Genomic DNA, 23,226 nt, shown 5'->3' with positions numbered 1-23,226 from the left:
GGGGAGCGCCGCGCCCGCCTCCTCCCCTCCCCTCCCGCGCCTCTTCCTCCTCCTCCTCGTCCCGGCCTCCTCCCCCGCCGCCTCGAGCGCTCCTCCCAGCAAGGTGGAGTCTAGTGTTGACGTGAGTGGATCCACTCCACATGGTGCGGGGCTGGAGAATAAAGAGTGTGGAGTTGAACTCGTGCCATTGTAGTGACTCATCTCGGGCAGAGCGCAGGGGCTCGGAGCGAGACAGCGAGCGGCGCTCGGCAGGGACAGAGAGAGAGAGAGAGAGAGCGCAAGAAAGAGGGGGAGAGAGAGGGGAGGGCGAAGCGAGGCGAGACGCGCGACGCTGGCTTGTCCCGGAGCCCGCACGGGGTGCAGGTCACTGCGACGCGGAGCCACGTCCCTCTCAGCACCGCTCAGCCTGGAACCCCACGGGCGCTGTCCCACCGGCGCGATCCGGGCCGCTGAACCGGCGCTCACCGCCTTGTCCTAAGTCAAGTGTCCAAGTCGCCGGGAAACTCAGGCGGCGAGTTGGCCACAGGAAGTTTATTCTCGGGCTCCTTCTCTAAAAGGAGGAAACAGAAGTTTCTCCCAACCGGCGGCTTTTCTTTTTCGCCCTTTTGGCGCCCTGGGAGACCGGGGAGGGAGTCCTCCAGAGCTGCCAAGCGACATTCGCGGGGCTCCTAGTCTTTTCGCGTTGCCCATTTTTCTCCAGCCCGTGTGTCCCGGCAGAGCTCCGGCTGCGCGCGGGGGCGGAAGGGCGCGCGCAGGGGAGGGACTGAGGGACGCGCCGACTTTTTAGAGGGAGGGACCCTGTGGACAACCGGTTCCGCGGAGCTTGCGGAGCAGAAACGAAGTGCGGTGCGCGGCGATCGGGGGGTCATTTCCCGAGTGTCGCTGCCTCCTGTCGCCTGGGTTGGGGGACAGCCCGGGAGCGAAAAGCCCAGCCGGCCGCCGGGCCGGTGGACCAGCGAGCGCGCAGCAGACTGTGCGCGGCCGCGGCGAGGGCGGGGAAGAAAACCACCCTGTTTCCTCTCCGGCCCCCACCGCGGATCATGTACCAGGATTATCCCGGGAACTTTGACACCTCGTCCCGGGGCAGCAGTGGCTCTCCTGCGCACGCCGAGTCCTACTCCAGCGGTGGCGGCGGCCAGCAGGTACGTGCGGGCCGGGGTGCACCTGGCGGCGCGGGCAGACTCCTACCCTCTTTTCGCTCCCACGGCCTCCACCCCCAACCTCCGTCTTTTCCCTTTCCTGGCCAGGCTAGAAAAATACTTAGGGGTCACCGCTGTAAGTTGTGGGGTTTTGTTCTGTTCCGCCCCACCCATCCTTCCACTTTTTTCTTTTAAACAAGCAGAGAGTGGGCTTTAAGAGCCAAGGACACCCTCTCCCCCTTTTCTTACTTAATTTTCCAGAAAAGCTCCTGAAATTACAGGTCCCCTCCTGGAAGCCTGTTGCTGCCTTCCGAGCCGCCCTCCCTCCCTTTTCACCTTCCTCTTTCTAGGTAGTGGATAGGCAAGAAATCTTTGCGCCCCCCTAAGCCCCTCCCAACCGTCAAGGACCCTACGGGGGAACGCTTTTTAACCCTTCCTTCTTCTGTTATTCTTCGGTCTTAGTTGTTTTCTGAAAGGGATTGGGGACTCAGAAACAAGGCTAGGCTCTTTCAAGTGATTGAGAGTGAGGACGAGGGTTGCCTCTGGGAATTAGGTGCGAAGGTCAGGAAGGAAGAAGCTGGTTTTGATTGGTTCTTGACACCTTCTGTGACACCCCCCCCCCAGCTTCCGGTAAGAGTTGGACAGGAGTCTGTACTCCCCCCACCCCCACCCCCCGCCCCCCCGCCGCCGCAGAACCTTGAGGGGCTTGGGGGTACCTGGAGCAAAGAAGCTGTCAGAGAGAAGTGGGAGAGAGAGAGAGAGAGAGACATCACTTGGGCTCCTGAATGGTTTTAGAAGTAGAAAAACATCTCTTTCTAAAGCAGCCAGACTGGTTTGCACTGAGGGATTGTGCCTGTAATCTATGTCTCTGTAGGTACCAAACAGGTATTGGTGGTGCGGTGGGGGTGGGGGAGATACCTGACTTGTGTCGCAGGACCACATACACGATCTTGTGAGGGAATTGCATGAACTCACAAGGTCCCTTGCCACCTGAAGCCCACCTCAGTCATGATCTGGGAGTTCCTAACCAAGCTGGCTGCAGCAGGAGTTACTCCATAGGCCTTGTCTTTGACCTCTAGAAGTCAAGCAGATAGGAGGTCAGGGGTCTTCCAGGGAGGGGTGGACTGAGCTGGGAAACATAATAAAAATATGGCTTTCTTTGTAATCTGACAAGAGGGCCATCTCTCAAAGTAATGTCCCGTGAATGGCGAGTCCTTCCAAATGGCTTTTCTGTGTATTCTCTGTTGCTCCTCCAACCCCCATACCTACTAAGCACCCACTGTAGATAGCCTGGTCTGAGTATTGTGGGTGCAGTCAGTGGACCCTTACTACTGAACACCAAAATCCTATCTGAAAAGAAGTTGGTTATGTATGCATCCCAGTATAGTTGGTGGAACATCATTCACCAATGGGTTTAGAGTCTATATCTGTTGTCCCCTATTTTCAAATTCAATAACCCAACCCCCCATGTACCTCTCCTTCCCAATCAACACAGGGGCTTTGCATTTGTTTCTGTTTCTTCCACTAATGAGACCAAAACAGTGGGCAGTGACATAGTACAATCTCCCTGCCTGGCTTCACTCAGACTCCGGGGCCTGGATGGGAAGTCAGACCGGACATCGGTGCCCCAACTGGGTAATCTGTGTCACTAGGGCTTTGAGCCCAGGATGTGAGCGGAGGCAATTCCCTGTTTTGGAAGCAAATCAGACAGGAAACCGATGCTCGGATGAAGGAAGAGAACTCCGTCCAGCAGTGTGTAATGGGGCCTCATTACCCAAGCAAAAAGCAGCTGCTGGCTAATTCCTAGCATGCTGTAACACATGAGGATTTTGCAATTAGCAACAACCAGTGCATGGGATTCTCGGTCCGGGCTGCCCATTCTGCTTAGCAGCATGAGCAAGAAGTCTTTCAAACCGGAGGGGTTGGCAAGGTAATGCCACTTAAGCCAACTCTCAGCCTGGCCTCTCCACTCCGTGCTGGTGGGGGTGGGTGGGAGATGAGGAACAGTGGGGGAGGGCTTTCCACAAAACTGTTCTGTGGTCCCAATGATAGGCCTCTGCTTTTGTTACTTCCCAAGTCTGTGCTGTGTTCCGACCCACCCTGATCTGGGCTCAAGGTAACTTTATTACACGGCAGATAAAGTCTGTAATCAGCTCTGCTCCCAACCTTCTTCATGGGGAAGCCTTCCTGGCAGCTAGTGACCGCCTTCCTCCTTTATGGCAGCACAGTGGACCAATCACTGTGAGATGTTCCTGGTTTTCCCTTGAGCAAGTGGATACTATTTGTCCCTGTTCTCCTTGTTTGTGGGGTCCTGTATCCCCCATAAATTTGCTGTCTGCCACTTTCCCCCCTCTGTCTAGCTTCATAAGGTCTTAGTACTGAGTCCCGCTGACCTGTGGGGTGGGCGGCAGACAGCTCTTTGTTAAACCTCTGCTTGTGTATATGGCAGGAACTGGAAACACGAAAAATATTTCCTGTTGTAGCTATAATCTCAATCTCAAAGGTTAATCACTGGCAATTTAATTTTCTTGGAAATAGTTGGATGTACCTCCCCCTTGTGATTTTCTTTTTCCTGGGACAACACCTCCACATATATGCTATGCCTTGCTCCTTGGCTGTTACGGTTTCAGGGCCCTGGCATTACGCAATCCAGCCAGTTACACAAACATAGGTCATTTCATAACTTGTTTTCTTCAGCCAGGCCCCCTTCAAATGAAAAACAAAACAAAACAAAACACGGAACTTTTCCAAGGCAGCTATCTGTTCTGTGACTTGTGAGAGTAAGTCAAGGACATTTCCTTCTGGATTAGGGAACATCAGACCAACTTTTTTCCTCCTGCCACATTTTGTGAGAGCGCACGCACACACGCACACGCACATGCACACGAACACACACACACACACACACACACAAAATTCCCCCAGAGTGAACTTTTGCCAACTGTACCAGGCTGGGACATTCCTTGCATCAAACAACTTTTACCAGAAATGACTGTGATTTCCCAAGTCAGCCTCAACCATACCCCTCTAGTGCCCCCTACAGGACATTTTTGGAAGAACTATCCTGAGAATGTATTTTTCCAGTCTCAAGAGTGTTAAACTTGGTTAGTTTTCCAAATTCTTAGAATTTTTCTTCTTATTTAAGCCAAACGAATACCATATATTGAACAATAACTAACTACAAATGCCATGAATCAAAAGTGAGTTTCTTTTTAAGAAAAAAAAATCTATTTTTGTTTAAATAAAGCCTGGTTGAAATAAAAGGATACCGTTTCTCTTGTTCACCCCCCCCCCCCCATGGTGTTTTCAAATACCCAAGGGTTGTTTTCTCTATGTGCTTGTGTGGGGGATGCTGGGAAGGGGGAGATGCAAATTAGGGGTCTGGTGCTTTTTCTTCTTTTGTTTTTCCTTGATCTTACAGATGTTCTAGATTAGGATCACACAGTGTTATCCCAGGAATGTACCTGTCCTGTGGATTCCTGGTGGTGGAAGCGCCCTTCAGTTTCTCATCACCACGGGGGGGGGGGGAGGTGGTGGGGGTGGGGAGTGGGGGTGCGGGTGAAATAGCAGTCATAAACTGTCTGAGTGGCAGTTGAATTTTCCTTTCCAAAACCCTGAGTGCATTTCCTTTATTGTATTTCGGCCTGTCGTATTATTCACACTGAATATAAAATTTGAGGGCTTGAGGTGTTTTGTTTTTTTCTTTTTTTTTTCTTACTACAAACACACCTAAATCACACATCTCAACATATCATTATCATCATCACCACCACCACCACCATCATCACAATCATCATCTCCTCCACCTTTACTGGACTATATGCCAGTTGAGTGCTGTGGCTGCCAGACTCAAAGGCTTTGCAGGACCGGGTTTTTTGTTTCTTATTGTTTTCAGTGCATTTAGAAAATTCTCCCTGCCAACAAATCTTCCCCTTGAATGGTGGATTTAATATTTGAAAATTACCAAAAGGGTCTTTGGAATTAAGTCTGACACACCAAGTCTGAATGGACAGACTTGGGGTCCAGTATAAAATGAGACCCCAAGTCTTGTTGGTCTCAGTCTCTAGAGTCCACTTGGAACGGTGTCCTCCCTCCCATTCCAAGCCCACAACATGGTCCCTTGCTGATAGCATTTTTGCATTGCTGCCTTGGGCACTTTTTCCTTTGTTATACAGAAACAAATATTCTGGTCCTATGTGTTGAAAGGGAAAAAAAAATTAGCCTCACTGCTGGGTGGGCATGGCTGTCTTTGTTGTATGTGGTGAGTTGTAACTTCAGCATGTCAACATAACGTCAGCTGCTCTGATTGAGGTCAATATGTCTGTCCCAATGCCCACTTGGTAACTTGACCCTCCTGAGCAAACTGAGCCAGTAGCAGCTGAATCAGCCTTGTCAAGTGACCAGCAGGCTACTGGGTCCGCAGATTCATGCCTTGTATGATTGGGGCCCTGGCAAGAGTCAAGAAAGACATGGGAAAAGGTGTGGGCAACCCTGGTCTGATTGACTACAGAACTCAGAGGGTGGGTAAGAGGAGAATTCTCTGATTCAGGATTAGGACTCTTGCCAGAAAGAGCAGAGGATCCAGGAGACCTGGGGATAACACTGGGGGGGGGGTGTCTCTGCCCCTCATTTCTTCCTGCTTCTTACTTTCCTTCTTCCTGGCAGTGAAGTACCATGGGCTAGCCTGGTTCTTTTAAATGAAGCCGGGACGGAGAAGAGGCTGATGGGGGACAGGTCCACTGCAATACATTTGTATAGTGTAAAAGTTCAGAAGTTGTGAGCTAACAGCAATTTTCATTGTGACATAAATGGTATTTCCTTAGACAAGAAAAGCCAGAGGTCAAGGTGACGGCCAGTGTAATGCCATTCCAGAGGCTCTGGAAGGCACCCGGGTTCAGTGAACACACACTTGCCTGATGTTGATGTTGGTCCTCAGAAGTGTGAAAGAACGTGTCTTTTACCCCAACTCTCTCCCCAGCTAGTCCGCAGGGATGTTGGGTTTCCCTAGTGGAGGAGATTGCCGGTCTGCCCGCCTGTTGGAGCAGGTTATAGTGTCCACAGGTTCATGTCTTACATGATTGGGGTCCCAGAAGGATCTGGCCAAGAGGACCAAGCTTGACTTCTATTTAAACTCCGCCTGCTTAGCTCAGGACCCCAGTAGGGCCTCCATCTAAGCCATAGGGGATGGCGGTCTAAACTCTTGTTCTGCGACTGTTCAGGAAGACTACTAGTATGACTCCTTCTGAACCCAAGATCCCATTGTTGAGTCCCAAAAGGCTATTTTCCAAGTTGGCAGCTTCTGGGCTGTGAGACTTCTCTGGCCTGCTGAGTTGGTCTCTGATGGACAGCAAACTCACCGAACGAACACCACATTGTACCTCCAGCACAGAATGCTACTGGTTAACATTGAAGTCCCCAAATCCCCCAAAGACCAGCAAAAAAAGTTGTAAGGATTTGAACTTTTGCTCAGGGTGTGGAGATCTAAGTTGGTGAGTGACTTCCATCCCCTTGGCTTCCTGGGTTAGAAGGGTATCTCTCTTTTTGTTTGTTTGTCTGTTTGTCTGTTTGTTTTCTTCCTTCCTCTCTTTTGGTTCCCTCCTACCTGAGCCTAGGAGACCAAACTACATTTGTAAGTGAAGTTTAGCGGGCCCAGGGTTACCCACTTGCCCGTGTATTGCCTACTGATGCTCCCAGCTGCGATGGTGGAGCAGAGATAACATTGATGACATGGCCTAGAAAGCTGACAACCGTCTGATCTGGCTTCTTAGCAGAGCTCATCAGATTCGGCTCAGGAGGTCTGCCCGCTGTTTGTGCCTTTATAGACATTTACCCACAAGTTGACAGGGAGACACAATGTTCCTGAGTACTTAGAAGCTCCGCCAAGCTGGAAGGCCCTGTAGTCCTCAGCATTTCAGTCCTTTCCCCAAAGGAGGAGCTTTCCAGGGGCTTATACCTCAAGAAAACCTGGTTCCTGGTTACCTCTTGCATTCCCCCCACCCCCCACCCCATCGGTGCTGTCACAACATTGCCCTGTGGCTGGAAAGCTGTCTGGGTTTCTTTCTCTTCAGTGTGAACTCCTTTTTGGGAATCATGACTCCGTGCCCCCTTTATGGGACATTTGGGTCATTCTTCGTCTGTGGGCGTAAGAGGGTGTCAGGCTCACTTCTGAGACCACAGACTCTTAGCCTTATCTCCTCTCTCCTGTCCCAATGCCACTCTCTGAATAACATGTTTGGAGTTGAGACAAGACCCATCTGCCAGATCTAATTGAAACTTTTGTGCCCTCTCTCCAAGAGGCTCCTCTGGAGACAAAAGCCTTCTTTATCAGGGCTCAGTCCCCTCTGGGGACAGGACATTGTTTTTCTTGCAGTTTGGAGCCGGCCGTGTTATCCAGATGGCTTACCCTCTGTCTGAAACAAGGTGTACATGCGATTCAGAGGCAGTCATTACCTCCCGCCTTGTTTTTATTGCCGCTTTGTTTTGTCTAGACCAAGCCATCGCTGCAAGGAATCTGGCTGGTGTCTATCGGGAAACAGTGCTTGTGCATGTGCACTGAGGAACTGAGAGGAGCTGGGAGGCACCTGCCCATCCCCTAGGAATCTTAGTTTTCCAGCTCGCTTTGAGTTTTCCACTTCCTTCCCCAAGCCTAAAACTGGCATACTGTTGTTCTTTGGAATGGGCAGACTCTTAGATGCTTTCCCAAAAGGAGAGCTGGTGGCTGGCCCCAAGGAGGAGATAGTCACATGAGGCCATTGCCCTGGGTGTCCCTCCTATCTGAGGACCTGTCTTGGGGGAAAGCAATAGAATACAAAGTTGGGTGCTTCCAAAAGTAGAAAGCTGGCAACTCTCCCAAGAGCTAGCCTGTGCAGTATACATAGACTGGGGTGACGTGGTGTTGCTGATGGTGGCAGCGGTGGTAATGGTGACGATTTGTGGTGCCTTCCATTTGTTTGGGGCGATGTTTTCCTGCCCTGGTTGCATGTTATAATAGAATCTCCTTGGAGTCTGAAAAGGTACCTGTGATAGAACTCCGCCCCTGAACAATTATTTCAGACTCTAATGACGATGTTCCGACATCTGTGAGTTTTACGAGCTCCCCAGAACACTCTTAGCCAGGTTGAGAACCACTTATGGCTTTGCAGCCCGTGATTTCAGTAGCTGTAGCTTTCATCCCTGAAACAATGCAGGAAGTTCAGAATCAATATGCTCTCTTTTGTCCCAGAATTGAGCCCTTGGTGATTGGCTGGGGCAGAGCAAGGCCCTCATGCCTCCAGAGAAACACACAGCCGATTCACACAAAAGCTGCCCCCTTCCCTCTCCCCTTCCTTCTCTTCCTCCCTCTCAGTACTAAAGACTGAACCTAGGACCTTGTGTATGTTAAGTGAGTAGTCTAGTCTGTTTTATATTTTGAGACAGAGTCACAGAGTTGTCCAGGCTGGCCTTGAACTCACTTGGCAGCTCAGAAAGGCCTTGGATTTTTTTTTCTTATTCTTCTGCTTCAGCCTCCTTGGATAGCTATAATCTTCAACCACCAAGTCTGGCATAGCTGTTTCTTTTCAGTCAGCTCTTCTGAAACAAAATCAATAAAACCAACCTTCCTTAGCCTTCAGTGGTATAATTGAACTGGCTAGACTGACCACAAGCTGTACTGGGCAACCTCCCTGATAAAATCCCAGAATCCATTGCACTGGGCAGCTTTCCTGCACTGGGGCAATCTGGGAAGTGAGGCAGTCATGTTCTTCCACACAAACTGGAGTTGTCAGGTGGTAGTAGGATGGTATGTGAGGACGGGTCTGTCAGCTCTGTCAGGTACTGTGTGTGTGCGAGCATGTGTGTGTGTGTGAATGCTTCACTTTACTTCACACCAGGACCTATGGCGTTATCAGCCGGAATAGATACTGCAAAAGTGATCACTTCAATTCTTTTAGTTTTGGTTGACTAGACGAGGCGGAGGCTACTATAGTTCCTGGACTTCCTTTTGGGTGGAACCAGTCTATGGGACCTCCTTGGTTAGAGGAAAGGCCTGAAGGAATCCTTAGCAGGGCCGTGAACTCTAGCACTTGGGGTTGGGTTTTGAGGAAGAAAGAATGCTAGAGAACTCTGTGGCGCCATGTTGAGAGGCTCCTGTCTTGGCCATGCTGAACTGTGTTTGAATTCTGATTTTACTGCTTTGCAGCAGTAAGACCTTGGGTAAGTGGCTTGACCTCTCTCCAACTGTTGCAGCCTTTAAGATGAAGGTAATGTGGCACTTACCTCAGAGGGAGAGTTAATGAGGCCATCTAGGCAAGACCTTAACACGGTGTCTGTCATTCTGGAAGTGCCAGCTATCATGACTGTCATTTTACCCATGAGATTAGGGAGCAGAGCTGCAAGATGCTCTTGTGGGCACAGACCGTCTGAGTATGGGTTTTTGACTGGGACCATAGAGCGTCTTCTCCTGAACTTCTGGAAATGGAAGGGGCTCCCCTTTTGCCTCTCTCACTTTCCAGGAGCTGTCCTGGAGAAGAGTGAAAGCCAGCTGCCGCCATCCTGGCAGGAGGGAATAAATTCTAAAGGGAGACACTTGTGCTCCTCCATTTGGGTGTCAGGCCACTAAAACGGTGGCCCCCAAGAAACTGGATTTGTCCCAGGAATTTCACACTGAGAGAAGGAAGGAGTCTTCACACAGTAGGGCAACCTGTCAGAGCACCTTGCAGGATAGACTGGAGAGAGTGGTGATGGGCAGGACCCCATCCTGACTGGGACTACTGAGCTATGTATCTCTTTGCCTTCTACTTAAACATCAACCTATGTCCTGATCCTGAAGACGGACTGGGGGAGAGAGGGTTACTGGGCCTCTTTGTTTCTTTCCTTAATATGGTCACGTAGGTCGAATCTCCCTCTCCACTTTCCTCTTTTACTGTTTAATTGGCCTACTGGGGATGGGTGTGGAGCCTACCTAGTTAGGGCTACTGGGTCCCAGGCTCTGACCTGACAGCTCCAGCGATGGAGTAGCTGAGGAGCTGATCTTGTTGGATTTTAAATATAAGGCCTCCCATAGCTCACAGAGCATTGCAACATGGTCCTGAGGTAAATTAAGAGACAAAGGAAAGCCTCTGAGATGCCGGCACCAAAGTGTTCTGTTAGACACATCTGTGAGCCCAGGAAGATAGATGTGTCCATGGCAGAGACAGACAGCGCATCTGCCCCAAGCAAGATGTCAGTGAAGGGGAAGGGGCCGGGTCAAGGGCAGCAATAGGAAGTCTGGCTGCAAAGCCAGACTCACAGGCCACAGTCCTGTCCACTGGTAGTAGGCTTGACAATAAATAGAGGTGAGGATTCCGCCTTCTCAACTTGACCTTGATCTCATAGGCTTTAAGACGCATCATGAACTTCCTTGGAAAGCGACAAGGGACACAGTATACGTAGTGATCTCTCTTGATTTACCGGTGTGCAAATCTCCAAGAAATGTGTCCTGAGCTGGTACCCTGGGGAATAATTGGTAGATGACTCAGAGGCCCAGGAGGCCACGTTGAAACATCCTGCAGATATGTACCCTGGAGAGCTGCAGGGTGAATGTGAGCCACTCAGCCTCGCAAGTGTCCTGGAAGTCTCTTGGGATATGGATGCATCCTCCCCGAGTCCCTGAGAATGGAGTCTTCAGGACTCCAGGCAGGGAACAGATCTGACACATAGCCCAGGGATGGATGAGATCTGCTTGATGTTTGGCTATGTGGGACTTTTCCAGAGAAGTCCACCTGGGACCTCACCCTGCTATCAAGCCTTAACCTCAAAGGCTACAGTGTTTGGCCTTAGCTCTGGCTGTACTCATCCTGTTCTGCCATTTCTTGGCTCAATGTCATGTCTTTCTCCTTGTTTCAGAAGTTCCGGGTAGATATGCCTGGCTCGGGCAGTGCCTTCATCCCTACAATCAACGCCATCACCACCAGCCAGGACCTGCAGTGGATGGTACAGCCTACAGTGATCACCTCCATGTCCAATCCTTATCCACGCTCACATCCCTACAGTCCCCTGCCAGGCCTGGCTTCAGTCCCTGGGCACATGGCTCTCCCCAGACCTGGAGTGATCAAGACCATTGGTACCACCGTGGGCCGCAGAAGGAGAGATGAGCAGGTATGTCTCTAGCTAGTGGAGAGGAACTATGTTGGTAGCTGGGGGAGGGAGGGACTCACCAACATAGGATGTTCTGTTGGTGTTTGAGGGAGATCTTGAATGGGGAGGAGATCACCTTGTAAGTGTGAAGTATCAGTGAATGGAAACTGTTATGGCTTCCTACAGTAGTAGTACCTGTCCTGGGCCTTGGGGGTGGGGGTGGGGATACTGGGGGAGTGCCATAGGACAGAGCCATGAGCACCCATGTGACTTCACATTCTTCTTCAGTGTCTCAGGCCTTTAGATCAAAGCTGTAGCCCTCTTCCGGTTTCTAGAATGTATGCTCCAGAAATATAGTGGACCGGGAGCCTGTGGAGTCTATTCAGCTCTGGGGAGTGGGGAAGGGTTAGAGGTCACACATGAGGACTCACTTGGTTTTCTTCCTCAAGCTCAGCTTTGAGAGAGAGCTGAGTTGAAAAGAAGGATATAGGCCTTCAAAGATCTCATCCATCTCTTACCACTGAGACCCAGACCATCTTGTCTGGACTCCATGCTCAGTCCTCCTCCCACAAGGCCATGCCACAGTGAGCCCAGAGACGGGAACCCTTTAGCAGTGCATTCTCCTGTTCAAATGTGAACAGGTGAAACTTTCCTGTTAATTGTAAAAGCCTTCATCCTGTCTCCCGTCTGTTTCCACTCCATGGCCCCAGTATCCACTATATCCTCGTACCAGTACCAATAAACATGTCTCCCTGTGCATAGTGAGGGACCCAGTACCAGCAGACCCAAGGATGCCCAGAGTTACAGGGCTTACCTCTCCACTCCAAGGGGCTGGAAGCTTCCTCCTCAGCAGCCTCTTCCTGAAGACAAAGTAGGACTTCATGGCCAATCCATGCTGGCTTGGGGCCCCAGTGAAGGGTCTCCAGGGCTATAGGTAGTAGACACTGTAGTACAGTTACATGGGTGTGGGAAGCTACAGGCCCCTTCTGGGGGCTTCCCATAGTCACAGTTGCAGGTGCTGTACAGAGACAGTACTGTCCTTGGAAATTCTGCTTCCCAAGCTGAAGCCGTGACCATTAGATCTAACCATCGTAACCACTGACAGGCTGATTGTTCCTGGATATAAATGATGCCAGGCTCCTGTGGGCTGGCAAGACATTCTTTCTCTGCTGGGTCTGCCTCACACTACATTCAGACGCTTACACCCGGAAGGGGCTTGAGGACCTGCACCTCGGAATTTCCCCCCTGAATCCAGCTCATAGATAAATCTGCTGAGACCTAGAGAGAAGGGTCTAGGGACCCTTCGTAGCAGAGCGGGGTATTCACCACTTTGACCTTCAGTTGGATGTCTGTGATGCCACATCACCTTAGGTGTGCTTCAGGACCAGCCGTCTGCAGACATCCTTCCTCTTGTGGCAGGGAGGGAGAGAGCCAGTCAGAGGACCACTAACCACATTGGAGTCTCCCATGGCAGCCACATTCTAGAGCTGTGACTCTTAGGTTCCTGACCCTAGGGTCTTGTCTGTGGCTTGTTCCCACTCCCACCCTCACCCCACACCCACTCCCCACCCCTGTTTCTACCCTAAGGCTTGTCCCAAGAGTCAGCTTGGTGCCTCATGACCTCCTCCAGAGCCTGCCCAGGAGGCTCCTCTGAGCCCAGGGTGGGGACTGAGAAGAAGGGAGGGGAGGGCGTGTGTGGCTTGTGGGTGGGTCCCTGGTGATGTTAACAACACTGAGGCTGTAACCACGTTGATCTCACCACCCCAGAACATTTCCTATGTTGACAGTACCCACAGTTGCCCCACACCTCCCCAGACAGGGAGAGACATCTAACTGAGGTGGGAGGAAGGCCTGCTGTGGACCAAGCATAGTGGCTTTTATTTTATTTTAGGTTTTTTTTTTTTTTTTATCCTTCAGCAGTAAAGGCTGTGGTGGAGGAGAGAGTTGTGGGGGAGGGGGCCTGTGAAGAGACCTCAACCCAAGACTACCACAGGGCCATAGGCTTTCTTGGTAACTAACTCTGTAAGCATTGGACCAAGACAGATTTGGGGACAACAAGTGATCTGGTGATCTCCTGTGGAGTCATCTCTGTGTAGATGAAATGGCCTTGGCCTCTTTCATGCTTTCCTTTGCCAGTCATGATGTCACAGCCACCCAGGGTGGCAGGAAGCATCCTAGGGGGTCCTGATCTGGGCCCAGCTAGCAGAAATGGCTTGTTCCTCGTGGTGTGGTCTTTAGCTAGCTAACTTCCTTCTATGGGATGGCTTGAACTTTTTTCTCCACGGATCCCTTGAAGACAGGACTCAGGTCCTGTCATACTTAAAAAAAAAATCTTTTAGGCCCCTAGCAGAGCATAGGCACACAGTAGGTATGCATCAGTGTCTGGTAGCTGACAGGAAGGTCTTCCCTTTATCCTACCTTATGCTTTGGCCCATGGCCTTCTCCTTGGTACTGTGTGACCAAGTCTCTGATGAGTTCTGGGGAAGGAGCCAGTTCCTGATCTCTCTGCAGGGGGTCTTCCTGTAGTGCACAGATCAGCCTCAACTCCTGGACTCTTACTGATGTCACATAGAAGGTCACTATCAAGTAAACAGAAAAGGTGCACAGTGAGACTTTTATGCCTAGGCTGCTTTTTCCTCTTGCCCAGCCTGGCACTGTTGATAGGCTCCTAGGGAGTCCTCAGGGAGACCTTTGAGAAACTGGCACTCGGGTTGCCAGAGAGAATTGGGGATAGAGTGGTGGCCCTCCCGCTGGTGACAGGACATCAGAACATGCATCCTCCATGGGTGCATCTTACCTGTGCAGAGACTCTACATAATCAAAGGTGGACAATGGGGCTTGTGGAGCAGCTGAATGAGGAGAAGGAGGGTAGTTAGCTAGCTCTGAAGGAAGCTGCTACAGCAAATGAGTCCAGGCCTGGTTTGCTGAAGGGGTCTTCCCTAGGTGAGGCTCTGAATCAGAGCTGACAGACAAATACTGTCCTGGTGCAGGGCCCTGAATCCCTCATCCACTATTACTTGCTATCCTTTTAAACACACAGCGTGGCTTTCCATGGCAGATCCAGCGACAAGCTCCCTCCAGGCAGCCGCACAGTAGTGGCCTCATGCCCGGGGACCTCCTCTTTCCTCTCGTCCCCAGTTCTAAAAGAGCAGGTTGCATTCCTTAAAGCACATTTTAAAAAATGCCTCGATCCATTCGTGCCATTCTGACCATGACCTTGGCCCTCTATAGCTGTCTCCCGAAGAGGAGGAAAAGCGTCGGATCCGGAGGGAGAGAAACAAGCTGGCTGCAGCCAAGTGTCGGAACCGTCGCCGTGAGCTGACTGAGAAGCTGCAGGCGGTGAGGAGCTGTGTGTGTCGTGGGAGCACTTTGGGTGGGCCGAGGGCTGGAGGAGTCCTGCTCTTCCAGTCCTGTCCTTACGAGTGACGAGTGACATGTGACATACTTAGGATGAGTTGGGAGAGATGGAACATTCTTTCTTTTCTTTTAAGGACATGGGTAGACATTATGCTAAATGAGAGGGTGGTGATGGGAGAGAATGGGTAGATGGGTGAATGAGAGTTGGCTTTGGCCATCAGTGTGGGCCTGGAGAGGAGAAGACCACACTTCTGGGTCAGTACAGTACCTGAGCGCACTCTGTCCTCAGACCCACTGGGGCTTCTGGTTAAGAGTTGACAGTTCTGGTGGGCTAGGGCAGGCACATCAGCGTTTGCCTCCCCGTGTGTTTTCTTGGGGTTCCAGTTGCCCCCATGCCCAAGGTGGGCTAGCATGGCTGAAGAACCCTGGTTGAGTTGGGTGGGAGCAAGTGTCCTCATGCAGATGGATCACATGTTAGTTGAGTTGCATTTTCTTGGAGCCCTTGCCTGCCCTTCACTGGCAGGAAGGTTTCCCATCTTTACGGTGAGGAGTGAGCTTCATTCTGTCTTTGTGAGTCACAATCCCATGCTCCCTAATTGCCCAGATCCAGGGGCCCATATTCCTGTTCCTCCTTCTAAGCTGTACCTGACCAATGTCACGTAACTACCTTCTGTGTCTGGCTAAGGGAAGGGCTGAGCATCTGGTAGGGGAAGTCCCAAGCCAGTGCTGACTCCTGGGATAGAATACTTTCAAAAAAGGAGATGAGCCAGGAGATTGTCATCTGTAGTAGAGAGATTTAGAATGTATTATTCAATCCTTCCACATACAGCTTATCTTCGTTAAACTGTTTCCTTCATTCCCCCTGTACCAGCTTTTGGGCACACTCAGTAGAATATGTACTTGGTGAATCCCATGATCCCTGTAGTCATGGCCTATGGGGCTGTGAGAGTGGGGACAGGGGTGGGGTTGGAATTCTTCCTCCCAGATGAGGCAGATGAGGGAGTGATCAGTCCACCATGGGAGGCTCCCTTAGCAGGCAGGCCCTCCACAGCTAACCATTCTCTCATACTTCAAGGAGCTGGGCCTTACTGTGACTCCCTGAGGGCATTCCTCACCAGCAGCCCAGAACAGCTCCTCCTCTGAGTCCTCCCTACTGTCCTCCTCTCTTCCCAGAAGTCTCACACCCCACCTCTCCACCTCCCCCACGTCCTGACCCAGCTACCCAGGCCCCTGAACCACATCCTCCACAGGAAGCCTCTGACGTTGTTCATCAGACCCTTGAGACAGATGGAAACTTTTTATTTTTTTCACTCCGGAATAAACCATAGTGTGCTTAATGAAGCTCTTGCCTGTATCTCTGCATTTGTGAATGGGAATCTGTGTTAGAAAAAGTGAGAAGGAGGCTGGTGACCGCCCCCCTCCCATTCCAGTCTGCAGGCACTGACGGCTGCTCTGGCTTTGTATTAAGGCCTTGTATTAAGGAGGGAAGTTGAGGCCCCCACTGGTGACCTTGGCATCCCCACAGACTCACAGTCTCTCACCTCTCTATTGGGCACGTAGTGGAAATGTGTTCCTTGGAGACTTTGGTTGAGGGAGCTTCAGAAACTAAAGTAAGAGAGGGAAGATCTGTCAGGAATTGGCTGGGCGTTTATTACAAGCCAGGCACTGTCCATTCCAGTCTGGGAGGGAAGTGGGGGGAATAGAGGGTTGTCATGAGGGTCTGCTTTCCTGCAGAGCTCTGCTCTGTGTGCGCTGGTGAGCAGAGATGGTAGAGAAGAGTTGAATAGGATCCCAGTCTGACCTCCTGGGAGACCCAAAGCTAGTACTGGCACCACAAGGATCAAAATTGGTAGCATGCAAACTCTGGAGTCATGTGCTCTGGCATTTGTGTCTGTGTAACTCTCTGCTAGCTCCATAACTTTGAGCCAATGACCAAAGTTCTCTGAAGCTTGGTCTCCTCCTCCTTAAGATGGGTGGATGATAACATCTGCTTTGAGAAACTTCTTGAGGGTTGAATGAGAGTGTCTGTGACATATGAGCCGTAGTGACAGGCATGAAGTGAGTGTTCAATTACAGCCGCTCCAGATGTTAACTCACCTGCCCCACAAGCCAACTTTGCTCCTTCAGAAGTAAAGAACTGTGAGCCACCATGTGACTCACACCCAGTTAACTCTCTGGCCAGGTGTGTGAGACGCTTGTGCTAGGTCACCCGAGGACACCACAGATATCCCTTTCATGCCCGGACTGGGACCATCCCTCAGGTCAGCCTGTAGGCTTCTGTCCCTCACACCCTTCTTTCCCCTTGCAGGAGACAGAAGAGCTGGAGGAGGAGAAGTCTGGTCTGCAGAAAGAAATCGCTGAGCTGCAGAAGGAGAAGGAGAAGCTGGAGTTCATGCTGGTGGCCCATGGTCCTGTGTGCAAAATCAGCCCCGAGGAGCGCCGATCGCCCCCCACCTCCGGGCTGCAGTCCTTACGCGGTACGGGCAGTACAGTTGGCCCCGTAGTGGTGAAGCAGGAGCCTCCGGAAGAGGACAGCCCCTCTTCCTCAGCAGGGATGGACAAGAGCCAGCGCTCTGTCATCAAACCCATCAGCATCGCCGGGGGTGGTTTCTACGGGGAAGAGCCTCTGCACACCCCCATCGTGGTGACCTCCACGCCTGCCATCACTCCGGGCACTTCAAACCTTGTCTTCACCTACCCCAGTGTCCTGGAGCAGGAGTCTCCTGCGTCGCCCTCAGAATCCTGCTCCAAGGCCCACCGCAGAAGCAGCAGCAGTGGGGACCAGTCGTCAGACTCCTTGAACTCCCCCACCCTGCTGGCCCTGTAACCCTGCGCTCCTCTGGCCAGCTCTCCATCATTGCCACACTCTTCCCAAGGACCAGCACCTTTAAGCACTCCGGGGCCATGAGGGCAAATGTGGCTCCCTGACTCTGGGGAACCTACCCGATAGGACTTAGTGGTGAGACATTGGTTGATCTCTTAGAAGCCCTGGGATCCCCCCTTTACCCCCTCCCCTCATCTTGCAAGCGTACCCTCTTGAGAAGCCGCAGAGAACTTGGTTTGTGAACTCAGACGTGTCTCCCGCTTCTGAAGCCCCGCCCCCCGGAGCTGGCCCGGATGGTTCCAATCCTTCCCTTTGTTATTCGTTGTCTCTGGAGTGACAGTGTCCTTTCCTGCCCTACCAAGCATGCTCAGTGCCTTTTGGTTTCCCCTCCTTCCCCTGGTATCAGTTTGGCTCCCTCTGGGTTTTTATGAGATTTGCCATGACATTTCATCTGGGTGGTCCAGATATTAAAGCGCTTTTGTTTCTGGAGCTGAGGAAGCAGATGACTCTTCCACTGGGGCGGACGTGTCCCGAAGGGGCAGTCAAAGTGCAATATTATTGAACCTTCCCTCCCTACACACCCAGTGTGCTGTTTTTACAGACCGTGGGCTCCCTGAGTTCTGCCAGCGATCACTGGGATGGATGCGCCAAGGACCTTTCCTCCCCAGTCTCTGAGATTGCACATCTCTTTGAGGATCGGCTTGGCCGGAAGACAGGGTGTGAGTGCGACAACCGGGGCGCAGGTTGGGTTTGCCAAACGTCTAATTACCAAGCCAGGATTTGTGCCAACAAAGCCACATGGCTGTTCTAGTGAGCTTCCCTTCACCTGGTGTCTTGAGCTGGGCTTCTCTTGTAATTACTGCCTCGCTGCCGCCGCTGCTGTTCTGCCCCTGGACCTCCTCTCCAGACTTGGGAAGCACTCCTTCCTAGGAGCCACACATCACTCCAAGGTCCTGCTGGGCTCTGCTCATCCCCAACTCTTATGGTGACACCACCTGTGGATATTTAATGAGTGTGGGATGTGGGGGGCTGTGGTAGAGACGGTTTTTGGCAGCGTCAGCCTCAGCTACCTAGCCTCCCCTGGCCGCTCTCCTATCAGTGAGGTGCAGGAGACCCCCTCTGCTCTCAGTGGTCTCTGCTACTGATGAATCCAGTGGTTTTCCTTTCATACTCCCCTGGCCCACTCTGGAGTGACCCCTTGACCCAGCAGGCCAACAGGGAGTCGTTGGTCTCCGCCAGTCTTGCTAAGGCTTTGAGTGTCTATGCTGTTCCTATCAAAGCTAGTGTGTGTTTCTTTCCACTGCAGAAGAACCAGCATTCTCCTGGGTGTCCCTGCCTCCAGCAAGGGCACAGCCCTGCCCCCTGCCTTTCTCTCCCTTTGTCCCCACTGCTTGTTGACACAATTATAGAAGTGGAGTCTGGTCAGAACTGGTTTCTTTTTTCTTTTCTTTTCTCTTTTCTTTTCTTTTCTTTTCTTTTCTTTTCTTTTCTTTTCTTTTCTTTTCTTTTCTTTTCTTTTCTTTTCTGAGACAGTGTTTCTCTGTGTAGCCCTGGCTGTCCTGGAACTCACTCTGTAGACCAGGCTGGCCTCGAACTCAGAAATCCGCTTGTCTCTGCCTCCCAGAGAACTGGTTTCTAATGTTAATGTTCTGACCTGCTCCAGATCACTGTCCACCCATCTAAAGCCTTGTTATTCGAGTCAAGCTTAATGGTGAAATCTGACTTTTGAGAGAGAAGGGACACCTTTACAGACAGATGCCCTTCTCACCCCAAGTTCACATGTTCCCATAAACACTTACATGCATGCAGAACACACAGGACATGGGAGCCATGTGTGAAGCACATGCAGCCTGGAAGAGCTGAAAGGAGCAGGCTTGGCTAGGTAGAGAGGGAGAAGAAGAGAGATAATTTTGATATGCTCTTTCCCGTATGCCTTGGCTCTAATTTTGCCATTCTGGTCTCCCAGAGCCTCTGGGGGCGGGGATGTGCTTCTGAGGAAATGGAACAGGTGGTTTGCTAGCCTCAGGGCCCTAGAAGCAGAAGACAGCCAAGTCGGGACTGGAGGAGTTGAGTGAATACCCTGGGCAATCTCAGTTGAGAAACGTTATCATCTCAAGCCAAGTGAGGCTCCCTCCCTTTATGCCTGTTGGTATTTCTGAAATGAAGCTGCTTCCTGTTCTTTCCCAAACCTCCTCTCTGCCCCTAGCATGGATCCTAACCCTGGTCACAGGCCTGTGACTTGGTTGGACACTCCTGAGACTCCAAGTCTGGCTTTCAGTTCAGATTTCGTCTGTGTTGACATCGGTGCCAGAAAGCACAGCCAGCTTAACTAGGCCTCAGAGGCCTCTGAGGTCACCTTCTCTTCTGACCTGCTTGCTTCATCCTACAAGACTTCTTGGCTTTTCCAAAGACAGGTTTCTGGGGGTGGGGGGGAAGCTGAATATTTCTACCTAAACTGTGGGTGTAACTTCAGTTTGCTTCCTTCTGGCTCACTGTCCAAGTTGGGTCACATACATGTCACTCATGCATGCCTGCTCTCCACAGTCAGGTGCCTGGCTTGCCTCCTTCCCTGCCTCCAGGTCAGGGAGCAGCTGCAGTGGGGGTTGGGGGAGGTGGGTGCCTTGTGCTCATAGATCCACATGCTCCAAATGTGTCCTCAGCTGTCATGGACTTGGGCTGGACTGTGAGCAGCTCTGGGTTAGTACAGGGCAGGCACTCCTTAATCAGCTAGCATGAAACACAGTCCTGTCATGGCTGCCAAGCTTCTGTGGGAACAGTTCTCTGGCTGGCTAGCTAGGGACAGCTATGGCACCAGAAAGAGTAGAGCCCAGGTGAGGCTTAGGAGGTTTCAGGAGCTAACACCAAGCAGCCGGTTCCCTGGGGGAGGTTTTGGGGAACTCAGACTGCCACTTTCATAGGCTAAGTGTGCCCGTGGTGGCCAGTCATAGGAGCAGTTCAAAGCCAACAGTAAGCAAAGCCTGGAGCTTTCTCTGGCTTTGGGGAGAGAGAACCCTATCTGCTTCCACTTAACTCCCAGTGGAAGAGGGGTAGGCACATCTGAAGCATCTGGATTCATTTTTCCCCCTCTTTCCTGAGAGACCAAAAGTGTTCCTTGAGATGTCACCAGTTTATCTTTCACAGTGACTTCCTTCCCGGAGCAGACATTCATGTGGCCTCATTGGGGAGGAAAAGAGTAAGCACCTACTGTGTGCCAGGCACTATGAGGCACTTTTATATTTATCCTCTTTTAAGATGGGACTAAGGGTTCATCTCCTTCTAGAAGGCCCCAAGTAATGGCTAAGCAAACACTAGGGATGAGAGGGCTTTCTTCAGAGACTCCCAGGGGAGTGCCTCTAGTCTGGTGGTCCTCAAAGACTCACCCTCAGCAGCTTCTGCCCATCCCAGGCTCCTCCCCCTTAGGCTCCTCCTACCTGGCTTGTGCTCCTCAGGTGGCTAAAGGGGCCACCTTAGTTCTCATAGAATTTGTGGACCAATAGGATATGTGTTGTGTATGACTTTCTTTTTTAAACTATAAGTAAAGGGGTCTTGCAGCATTGTGCTTGTATTATCTTGGCATTTATCTTCAAGCCAGCATCTCACTATTTATTGACAGGGGCGTGTGTGTGTGTGTGTGTGTGTGTGTGTGCATGCATTCATGCATGTGCATATTTGCACATGTATGTTCATGCGTGTGCACACATGTGTTCATGCGTGTGCATGCTTGTGTTCTCCTGCAGCTTTTTTTTTTTTTTTTTTAAGAATCATCCTACTGCTAAGTCTGTGTCTCCTCTTGCTTCTAGTGTTTTGGTCACACCTCACCAAATGTCTATAATGACCCAGTACTCACAACATGTTCAGGAGGAGCTGGGTCAGGTTTTGACAGAGGGTATGGGAAGGGAAAGGGGAGAAGAAATTGACATTTATTTTATTATTTATTTTAAATGTTTACATTTCTTTGTGTTGTTCCAAGCCTGAATAGAAACAGATAGCATTAAAGTACTCAGTTCCCGCCCCTTCTCTGGCTCTCTCTCCCCCCACTTTTTCTAACTTAGGATAACAATCTCTATTTTGTTTCTAAAGTGATTTGTGGACTTGTGCTGTATAAACTGTATTAAAAAATGTTCTGTTTTTAAAGATCGATTGTCATTCCTGTGGGGACAGTGGTTACTGAGAAATCTACATTGTAAGAGAAGACAATGAAAGACCCTGGCCCTGTCTCTCAAAACTTAACTTTCTCTGTATGATTTAAAAAAAAAAAAATCCATGTATTTTACTTTGTGGTTACTTGATTTTGAGGAAGAAAATATTCAACTTTGTATAAAGACTAGGTATCAGGGTTTCTTTTGCAGTGGGAGGTGTATATATCGTATTTTGGTATATAGTAGAAACTCAAGCTTTATGCATCTGTATTTGGGATATGTCGATGACGTGGAGTGAAATTTGCTATTAGACCCTGGATGCAAATGAGTTGTACAAGGTTTTATGACTCTGTGGGGGAATTTTAATTTCCTTTCTGGGCACCTTTGTCCCCTATTTTTAAAGCAACAGTGAAATGGCCCTGGGAGGGTCGTTCTAGTCGAACACTCCAGGCAGGACCGTATGCTCAAAAATCTTTGTATAGTTTTAAATTTTTGAGGAGTATCTCTGCTCGGAAGCATCTGTGGTGGTGTGTGTTGTGTCGTTCTGTGTACTGTATGTGACACAAGCCTACAGTATTTGCACTAAGAAAAGCTTGTTAGGAGCTTGCTGCTATGGAGGAAAGAACATATTAAAACTTATTTTCCCTCGGGGTTTGTTCTTGTTTTATGTTGTTGTCGTTGTTGTTGTTTCATTAGCTTTCTTACTTTCCATGGAGTAGCATTTTGTAGAATAAAATGAATTAAGATCAAAGAGCTTGTGATGGTTCCTTCCCCCGTTGCCACCCCCTCCACTCTGCCCTGTTATTTCTGTTTCTCCTGTTCCTTTCTGCCTTTTCACCTTGTGGGTGCAGTTGGGGAGTGGGGGTGGGGTGGGGGTGGGGGCTCATCTCAACCTTGGGCTGCAGGGAGAGCTCCTCATGTCCTTCTCATCTTTGCTTTCTGATCTTAGCCTCACCCCTCCCCATCCAGTGTCAGGACAGAGTCCGAATCCTTAGCCAGCTGCCAACCACTGCCAAAGTGTGATCAAGTCAAAGTAAAGGGTGTTTTGTTGGGACAGGTTAACTCTGGAAGCCCAGAAATCTTCAAAGGACCCATTAAATGTATTGGAAGGTTGTGGTCAGACAGATCGAAGGCAGAAAGGAGCCCTGATCACAAGACATGCAAATACACAGACTCTTTGGAAAGCTCAGCAGTGGCAGGGCAGCCCCATTGTTTGTAGACTAGGAGACCCAAGTGACTGAGGAGCATCTGCCAGTGTGTTCCTTCCTCTCCATCTTAGTAGTCCCAGAGGCAAAGCCATCGTTAGTTAATGCCCACAGTTCGTGACAGTAGGTTATTTACTATTTATTAGTAAAATAGCCCTAAAAACAATACCATTTGTGCTGCTTAGTATGCAGCTGTCCTTTGGAGCTCTGATCTGGGAGTTAGAAGCACCCCAAGTCTTATACCTGCCTCTAATAACTGATGGAGAAACCCTCAGGTTTCTTCCCCGTGTAGGCGGGGGAGGGGCAATGACAGTAGGGAAGAGATACCTATGGAGGAGGGGCTAGTCCCTCTACTTCCTTGGCAGTGGGCCCATGGTGTAGAGGAATAAGGCTGGGCCTCACTGTGACCTCTTCTGCCTGAATGGACAGAAAAACAAATTCAGACAGAGCCTGAGGTATTTCCATGATAC

At 50.6% G+C, this 23,226-nt stretch overlaps 1 protein-coding gene across 1 annotated transcript; it reads left to right on the top strand.

Annotated features, from left to right (window-relative positions):
* Window positions 1–215: 215 nt before the first annotated feature.
* Window positions 216–22,302, top strand: Fosl2 (FOS like 2, AP-1 transcription factor subunit). The gene is made up of 4 exons (XM_034514293.2): window positions 216–1,142; window positions 11,001–11,252; window positions 14,463–14,570; window positions 16,897–22,302. The coding sequence occupies exons 1-4, from the start codon at window positions 1,041–1,043 to the stop codon at window positions 17,413–17,415; spliced, it is 981 nt and encodes a 326-aa protein (XP_034370184.1). The 5' UTR covers window positions 216–1,040; the 3' UTR covers window positions 17,416–22,302.
* The last annotated feature ends 924 nt before the right edge of the window (window positions 22,303–23,226 follow it).

This window comes from Arvicanthis niloticus, chromosome 11 (genome assembly GCF_011762505.2).
Source record: "Arvicanthis niloticus isolate mArvNil1 chromosome 11, mArvNil1.pat.X, whole genome shotgun sequence".
In the NCBI taxonomy this organism is placed as follows: domain Eukaryota; kingdom Metazoa; phylum Chordata; class Mammalia; order Rodentia; family Muridae; genus Arvicanthis; species Arvicanthis niloticus.
The sequence above is the reverse complement of the archived record's forward strand: the minus strand, read 5'-3'. Positions and strand labels throughout refer to the sequence as shown.